Consider the following 9659-nt stretch of genomic DNA (forward strand, 5'->3'; position numbering starts at 1 on the left):
AAGATCATAGTTGAAACCATTGATGAGGATGATGAATCCATCCAGGCTGAGAAGGAGGACTCTCCAATAATGGAAACCCAAGGAGAATGGACTCACGTACATGGTAAGAAAAGTAGCATGACTATAGAGAATTATGATACTCCTATAGTTCATATTACAAATGATGATGTGCATGAGGAAGTAGAATACTGGAAACAGGCCATTTATGGTTTTGTCTTAGGAGCTAATCCTCCCATGGCAATTTTAGAAGGCTATTTACGTCGTATATGGCACAAACACAAAATTGAGAAAATCTCTTTTATGCCCAATGGAATATTTCTGGTTCGCTTTCAAACGAAAGATATGCAGGAACAGGTTCTGAAGGCTGGCCATTACCTGTTTGATAGCAAGCCAGTCATCATCAAGCCTTGGAAGGAGGACATACCTCTTGAGAAAGAGGAGATTAAGAGTGTTCCAACATGGGTGCGACTTCATAAACTGCCTTTGAAATTCTGGGGACAGAGCCTACCTAAACTAGCATGGGCCATAGGATCATACATACAGAATGATAATGCTACCGATCTTAAGGCCGGATTGGGTTATGCTAGGGTTATGGTGGAAGTTCAAGTGGATCAAAAATTCCCTAAGACACTTAAGGTGGTGGATGAGAAGCAACAGCTGACTGAAATTGACATAGAATATGAATGGAAACCAGTCTTGTGCAAGGGGTGTAAGAGGTTAGGACACGAAGAAGAACAATGCAGAATCCTTAATAGGAAGACTGTTAAACCTCCTCCACCTGTGAAACCAGTTAAACAGATTTGGAGACCAGTGACTACTGTAACAAAAACTATCCCTACTCAGGATAACCCACTGATAACTCCAAGAGTGCCACACCTGAGATCAGATGAAGAACCAGTTATACAACAAATCTCTGATGCACATAAGGATGACAATCAGGTTCCTCCTGGCAACCCTGATGCTCACCTGTAGAGTTTGCCAAGGTCAGAACGGATAGAGATGGAGGGCCACTTGACTCCCAAAAATAATTAATGTTAAGCTTTGGTTTTTGGAATGTTCGAGGTATGAACAGGAAGCATAAACAGCTAGTTATTAATAAATTTTTATTGGAAAATAATGCTGGGATTTTTGGATTGATAGAGACCAAGATTAAACCAACTAATGTGAATAAAGTTATGGCTATTTTTAATAATTGGAGTATCTCCACCAATACTGCCTGCCACCCTGGAGGACGTATATGGATCCTTCGGCAAGCCAATCTTTACAATGTTCAGTTTATTGAATATGATTCTCAATACATTCATATGCATATCACTACACAGCCTGACAATTTGAGTTTTCATTGGATGGTTGTTTATGCTTTTAATGGTAATAAGGAGAGGGAACCCCTCTAGACTAACCTGAGTAGAATTGCTAGCAGTATGCATGGTCCTTGGGCTGTGGTAGGTGACTTCAACTGTGTCCTAAATGCGGATGAGAGGATTGGGGGTGCTTTCTCTAGAGCTGATGCTGAGCCTTTCCTGAACTATATTCATCAATGTGATTTAATGGATAGTCCTTCTATTGAGGCGTTCTATACTTGGAATAATAAGCAATGTCCTGAAGATAGAGTGTATAGCAAACTTGATAGATGGCTTATTAATCAGGAATGGCAAGATAAGTTCCCTGAACTGGTTGCTAATTTTCTCCCTGAAGGGCTCTTTGATCATACTCCATGCTTGGTCAGGAATGGGTGTCATCAGGTTGCTAAGGTCAGGCCTTTTAAATACTTTAACATGTGGAGTAAGGCAGCTAATTTCAGTGAGGTGGTGTAAGAGGATTGGCAGTCTAGTAGAAAGGGAACTAAAATGTTTGAATTAGTTGGGAAGTTGAGTAATCTTAAGCCATACTTGAAGAGATTGAATAAATCCCAATTTTCAGATATTGAGAGGAGTACTGATATAGCCCTTACCAAATTGACTCAGATTCAGCAGGAATTAGGTGTCAGGCCCCAGGACCATGATCTCATCCAGCAAGAATGTCAATTTAGGGAGGAGTATAAAAAACTCGCTGAGGCACAGCAGGATTTCTTGCAACAAAAAGCCAAACTTAGTTGGAATCTTGATGGGGATACTAATTCAGCTTACTTTCATGGCCTCCTCAGAACCAGAAGAAGACAGAATCAGGTACTCCAAATTGCTGATCAGAAAGGAAAATTCATGTGACCCCTACTGGAATTCAAGAGAGCTTCATCCAATTCTATACTAATTTGCTGGGGAGGAGTAATGCCACTGTGAGTGTTAGAAAAAAAAGTAATGGAATATGGGAATAAATGTGATGTATTACATGCTCAACAGTTGATGGCTCCTGTGACAAATGATGAGATTAAAGATATTCTGTTTAGCATCCCTAATGATAAGGCTCCAGGGCCAGATGGTTATTCCAGTCAATTCTTTAAAGCCAGCTGGGATTTGATAGGGGTGGACTTCTGTGAGGCTATACAAGAATTCTTCAGAAATGGCAAACTCTTGAAGCAGTTAAATGCTACAAGCATCACCCTAATCCCCAAGGTAACCAATCCTACCACTGTAATGCAATTCCGTCCTATTGCCTGCTGCAATGTGGTATATAAATGTATATCAAAAATCCTGTGTTCCAGACTGGCCAAAGTCCTTCCATATCTCATATCCCTCACTCAAGGAGGTTTTATCCAAGGTAGAAGTATCATGGAGAATATTCTCATTTGTCAAGACTTGGTAAGACTTTATGGAAGGAAAACAGTTTCTCCTTGATGTTTGTTTAAGATTGATTTACAAAAGGCATATAAGTCGGTAGAATGGGAGTTTCTTTTTCAAGTAATGACTGAGCTCAATTTTCCCAATTAATTTCTCAACCTTATCAAGGAATGTGTCACCTCAGCTAGCTATACTCTCTCTTTGAATGGTGATTCTTTTGGGTGGTTTAAAGGTCAAAGGGGACTGAGACAAGGCGACCCTCTCTCTCCTCTGCTATTCACTATCTTCATGGAATACCTTACCAAGCTCCTAGCATATACTACCTCTAATATGAACTTCAGATTTCACCCTCTATGCAAAAATATGAAGCTGAGCAGCCTGATGTTTGCTGATGATCTCTTACTCTTCTGTAAAGGGGATGTGGAGTCCATAATGATCTTACTCAGAACTTTCTCTACTTTCTCTAAGGCATCAGGCTTGCAGATGAGTAAAGGTAAGTCTAATGTGTACTTTAACGGAGTGCCTGCTGATATTAGGAGTGAAATTGTGCATGTGTCTGGTTGCATTGAAGGTACACTGCCTTTCAAATACTTAGGGGTGCCTGTCAAACCTTCTAAGCTGAGCATCAAGGACTGTCAACCTCTAATAGATAAGGTGTTAGAAAGAATCAGAATGTTGGGTACCAAAAAGTTGCCATATGCTGGGAGATTAGTCCTGGTTAAAGCTGTCTTCAAATCCTTGCATACATACTGAGCGTCTATTTTTATTCTTCCAAAGGGTGTCATTGCTATGATTGAAGCTATATGTAGGAATTTCTTATGGAGTGGGGGTTCAGAATATGCTAAAACTCCTACAGTAGCCTGGTCTAAAATTTGTAAAGGAAAGAAACAGGGGGGCTTGGGGCTAAAGAATGAATGCTTATGGAATAAAGCTGCAGTTGGTAAACTTCTCTGGTGGATCCACGCTCACCTTGACAAGCTCTGGGTTCAGTGGATTCATAGCACATATATAAGAGGGACTGGTTGGGGGGAGTATCAATGTCCCAATGATGTTAACTGGACTTGGAAGAAGGTATGCAAGCTCAGGAATGAACTGCAGACTGCCTACTCTCAGAATGAATGGAGCATGATACCAGGTAAAGAATACTCAGTTTGAAAAGGCTACTCTTGGCTGCAGCAGCCATCTCCTGATGTGGTATGGTATCATCAGATTTGGAATAAGTGGACTGTCCCTAAGCATGGAATGATTGCCTGGCTGTATCAGCATCAGGGCCTTAACACCAAGGATAAGCTATTTCGACTTAATATTAGCAGTGACTACCTCTGCTGCATATGTGGAAATGAGGAGGAAATCCCCCAGCATCTTTTTAAATGCCAGTATAGTAAAGAAATCATGACTCGTATTCAGACCTGGACTGGAATTGATTTACCTGACAGCAGAGACTATGACTGGAGAAGGAATGCTAGATTTTCTAGATTGAAGTTAGGGATCCTGAACAGCATTCTGAATGCTGTTACCTATCACGTGTGGAGACAAAGAAATAGATGCAGGCATGAGATGCAACTACAAAGACCTGAAGTCCGTGTGGCCATGATTCAGTATGAAATCAGGACAAAAGTTCAGCAACAACTCAAAGGCAATTTGGCTAGGAGAGATCTTGTATGGATTGAAAAACTTATGTAATTATGTTTTTTGTTTTTTCTATTTTGTTTGATGCCTATATCAGACTCATATAGTTGATGTATCTTGGTGCTCTATCAATATAATTTACCTTTACCAAAAAAAAAAAAACAAAAAAAAAAAAAATTGTGAATGAATGGCCATCAAAATATCATCGGGGAAAGAGTCATTGATTGGTGTCTCTCCCTCTTCATCATGAAATCGGATTCTCGACAAGTGATCCGCTACCACATTCTCGGCCCCCTTCTTATCTCTTATTTCTAAGTCAAATTCTTGGAGTAGCAAAATCCATCTCAACAATCTTGGTTTTTCTTCTTTCTTTATCAAGAGATGTCGAAGAGCAAGGTGATCCGAGAAAACAATCACTTTTGATCCAAGCAAATAGGAACGGAATTTGTCTAATGCATAGACAATGGCAAGGAGTTCCTTCTCGGTAGTATCATATTTCACTTGGGAGGAATCAAGAGTATTGCTTATATAATATATAGCATGTAAAGCCCTTCCTACCCGTTGGCCAAGAACTGCTCCAACGGCATAGTTACTCGCATCGCACATGATCTCGAATGGTAGTTCCCAATTTGGTGGTTGAATGATCGGTGCCGAGATTAGTGCTTCCGTAATTCTATTAAAGGCTTCAACACACTCATTAGTGAAGTAGAATTGGGCATCTTTAAGTAAGGTTGAGTGAGGGGTTTCGCGATTTTTGAGAAATCTTTTATAAAACGGCGATAGAAACCCGCGTGACCGAGAAATCTTCTCACCCCTCTAACATTCACGGGAGGTGGGAGTTTCTTTATCACCTCAACCTTAGCTTTATCGACTTCGATGCCCTTTTCTGAGATTAAATGACCCAAAAAAATACCTTCATTGACCATAAAGTGACCATTTTCCCAATTCAAAATGAGACTAACATCTTCATATTTTTGAAATACAAGAGAAAGATTACGCAAGCAAGAGTCAAAGTCTTTTCCATAAACGCTAAAATCATCCATAAAAACTTCCATTATGGTTTCTAGATAGTCGGAGAAGACACTCATCATGCATCTTTGGAAAGTGGCGGGGGTATTACATAAGCCGAAAGGCATTCTCTTATATGCAAAAGTACCATAAGGGTATGTAAAGGTGGTCTTATGTTGGTAATCCGGGTGTATCGGGATTTGGAAGAATCCCGAATACCCGTCAAGGTAGCAAAAGAACTTGTTAGAGGCTAACCTCTCAAGCATTTGGTCAATGAATGGTAGGAGAAATGATCCTTTCTTGTTGCGGAATTCAATTTTCGATAGTCAATACACGTACGCCAACCGGTGATCTTCCTTGTGGGAATTAGCTCATTCTTATCATTTTTTACCACCGTGGTACCTCCTTTCTTAGGTACCACTTGAACGGGGCTAACCCACAAGGAATCCGATATAGGATATATGATTCCTGTATCAAGTAATTTCATAACCTCCGCTTTTAAAACTTCTTGCATGTGGGGGTTTAATCTCCTTTGAGATTGGATGGTAGGTCTATGGTCTTCTTCTAGATGAATTCTATGCATGCAAAAATTAGGACTTACTCCCTTAAGGTCATCTAGACTATAATCTATAGCCTTTTCTTGTTGTTTCAACACATCAAGCAATTTCCCCAATTGGTTCTCATCAAGTTTGTCATTAACAATCACGGGTTTAGTCTTAGCTTCATCAAGGTAAGCATATTTCACATTTGGAGGAAGGGGTTTTAGAGTTGGAACTTGTACCTCATTTTCTTCCATTGAAGATTCATTAAGGACTTGCTCCATTTCCATTAGACATTCCATTCTCATGGCATATTCAACTTGTTCTTCAAGCTCACTAATCTCATCATACTCAAATTCCATGACAAATTCTTCTTGCTCCTCGGCTTGTATGATATCATCTTCGGTCGCTTGTTCTTCTTCTGTGGGTTGATATGCTTCCACAAGGATGTTATGTACTAATACGGATTTCTCATGAGTAAGTTCCTTATTGGCTAGAGCGGCCTCAAGAAGATCTACTTCTAATTCCCAATGCGTATTTTTGGCCTCGCTTGCTTCTAAGGCTTCCAATGCTTGCATGGGGTCTTTGAAGAAAGGTATACTCAAGTGGTCCTCAACAAAACAATCTATAATATCCATCTTGCAAAACGCACTAAGACAAAAGATGAGAAGTACCTTGAGGATTTTCACTTCCCCAAGGCAAAGAAAGACACAACTAAAGACAATTAATGAAAATCAAATCAAGTTAAAACCGTCCCCGGCAACGACGCCATTTTTGGTCGGTGTATGGATTTCGGTTACTTGTCGTTAAGAGTTACCTAGACCAAAACAATATTTATAACTTCACAAACTACTCTACTTTTAGTAAAGAGGTAAGTAAAGGTCGGATCCCAAGGAACGGGTATTGATGTAGGATTTTCGATTGCAAATGGTTGTGTCTAAGGGTGTCATAATTTGGGTTGAGGTAGGAGATCAACTAAACTAAACAACAATGTAAATAAAGTAATGAAAGCAAGCAAGATGATTAAAATGAGATGTAAACAATTGATTAAAGGCACTAGGGTGTCATGGGTTAATAGGGGGTTCATGGGATTTGATCATACAAACATGTTTCCTACTAGATGCAAGCAATTATTATTGTGATGAGATCGAGTTAGTGTATATCTTACAATCCCTAAGAAGGTTTGGGTCCCGGAACCGAATCGATTAGATTGTACAACACCTACAAGTCGACTTAATCCTCCCTATCCAACTATATACATGGTCTAATGAAACTCGAGTTGGTTTATGTCTTACAAGTCTCATTGAAAAGGTAAGTGACGGATAAAAAATGCAAGGATTCATAGGCTCGCATTTCATGAAACATAACATGTGCATAAGTTGAAATCACAACAAGTAAGCAAATTAATTATGAAAACATATTAGATTAAGCATGAATCAATCCCCATGTTGGTTTCCCCTAATTCCCCATTAACCCTAGTTAAGGAAACTACTCACTCATTATCAAGTTTAACATGCTAACAAGGTTGTCAATCATACTAGCAAGGCAAAACATGATGAACAAATGAAGATGATTAACAATAATTAAAAAGGGATTAAGAGAGAATTATACCTATAAAGATGATTCCAAATAATAAAGCAAAGAATAATAGAAGTACTTGATGATTGATGGAAGGTTGTCAATCCTCCAAATAAATCCAAATAATCTTCTAATTACCCAAAATATATGATGAACAATAGAGAAATTAAGGAATGATTAAGAAATGAGATTTGTATTAATGCTAAATTAAGGATTGATTACAAGATTAAGAGAGTATTAGGACTTGATTAAAATAAGATTAAGATCTATTAAGATGACATGCTAATCTATGGAGTACAATGGGGTATTTATACTAGAGATTAGGTACAATAATTAGGGTTACCAAGTGCTTAAATAACTATTAAGACCCTTAAGAAAAGTTGAGGAAGTGCTCCTCTCCAAGGAGATGCTCATCTCCGTTTTGGTAGTCTCCAAGGAATATGCTCGTCCCGAGCGTCTAGGCAGCAGGGACGGTTGGTTCTGCATGGGGATCCGAGCGGATTGTGGGAGGGACGCTCGGATTATTTACCCTCAAGACGAGCGTCTTGGCATCGGGACGCTCGGATTGTAGCAGGGAGACGCTCGGATTCCTTGTTAGTCACTTCTCTTCTTTTCTTTCCTCAATAATCCCCGGGGATCTTGTTGGAGATGCAAGGATCCTTTTATCATTGCCCAAGCTACTTTATTTCCTACATAGGCCTTCTAGAATTGTCTTCCCTTTGATGCTTGGTCATTGAATTTGATCAATTTAGCTCCATTTTGCCATGAAAATGCAAGGTTTGCACTCCTTTCCTACCAAGGGAACAAAACCTCAAAGAATATGCAAAACGGGAAACTAAAGATAGTAAATGACCCAATTATGCACTAAAAAGCATAGGAAAGAGGCTAATTCGGGGACTAAATATGCTTAAATATGAGTCACATCAAAGTCCAATCCGATTCTTTTATGCCCAACTTGTATGATGTCTTCAATGGTATGACGTTGACTGCAGAGCCATCATCCACCAAAGTCATTGGCACGTTCTTCTTTAAGCATGTGACTGTAATGTATAGAGCAAGGTTATGACTGGCGCCGAAGAGAGGCAAATCTTCATCTGAAAAAGTAACTGGGTTACTTAGCTTAGCTGAATCTTGGAAGACCAAGTTAACTACGTCGTCAGGCGTAGAGTTGTGTGCTACGTTCAATTTAGCCAATGCTTGAAGCAAAGCTTGACGATGAGGAAATGAGCTCGCAACTAGTTGCCAGCCTGAAAGATCAACCTTCGTCTTCTGCAGTTGTTTTAGCAAGTGGTCAGTAGACGTATCTTCACCTTCATTTGGGGTGATGACATTGGTGTTAGTAACTGGACCATTAGCCGTGGGACCGTTCGGAGAAACATTTTGATATGGACGCCCTGAACGAGTAAGGTGGTCTATATCTTGATCTTAGCTAGCTTTGACTATTTCCTCACTAACCTTGACTAGATAGTGTTCTATGAGGTATTCATCGTCATCGTCATCGGCCCATATTCCATTGACGATACTGAGCTCTCTCAACCTAATGATCTCGACTTCTAGACTGATTATTTGGTCGACTAGACTGTCAATTATGGTGATTACCTCTTGCATTGTAGACTCTTGAGATAGACTTAGTGGCACGTTTTCTCTGGGTGTGGTACTTGGATTGCGTAGGGATGCCACTACATCTTCCAGCTCTGAAACTTGCCTACTCACACTCTTTGCCCATGTGATAAAATCGGCAATGGTAGGAGAAATGGTGGAATAACTCCACTCATCTTCTAGTGCATGAATCTCATCCTCGACTGGAGAAATTAAGTGTGAACAATCCAAGGTGGATTCTTCATCTGTGATCATCAGAACTCCAAGAGGATTCTGTGTATTATTAGGTTTACCTCCGGGAGGTATGGGTAAACGACCATCTTCGATCATATCTTGAAGGACATGTTTCAGTTTAAAACATTTCTCTGTATCGTGTCCCTTGCATATATGATACTCGCAGTATGCATTCTCATCCCAGAACTTAGACTTCTTTTCTGGGTCAGGTGTAGGTCTTATGGGTTGGAGCTTACTTTGTTTCATTAACATTTTCATAGCGTTGGAATATGAATCACCAATGTTCGTGAACTTCCTTTGCGAATTATTCTTCTTCGATGATTCGACAAGGTTAACCTCATCAGTCTTGCTAGTAGAG

General features: G+C 39.8%; 1 protein-coding gene across 1 annotated transcript; it reads left to right on the plus strand.

Moving 5' to 3' along the window:
* Positions 1 to 1031: 1031 nt before the first annotated feature.
* On the plus strand, positions 1032 to 1814 carry LOC141601163 (uncharacterized). Its single transcript, XM_074421434.1, has 2 exons — positions 1032 to 1368; positions 1447 to 1814. Exons 1-2 carry the CDS (start codon positions 1032 to 1034, stop codon positions 1812 to 1814), a joined length of 705 nt encoding a protein of 234 aa, XP_074277535.1.
* The last annotated feature ends 7845 nt before the right edge of the window (positions 1815 to 9659 follow it).

Source organism: Silene latifolia, chromosome 9 (genome assembly GCF_048544455.1).
Source record: "Silene latifolia isolate original U9 population chromosome 9, ASM4854445v1, whole genome shotgun sequence".
Lineage (NCBI taxonomy): Eukaryota > Viridiplantae > Streptophyta > Magnoliopsida > Caryophyllales > Caryophyllaceae > Silene > Silene latifolia.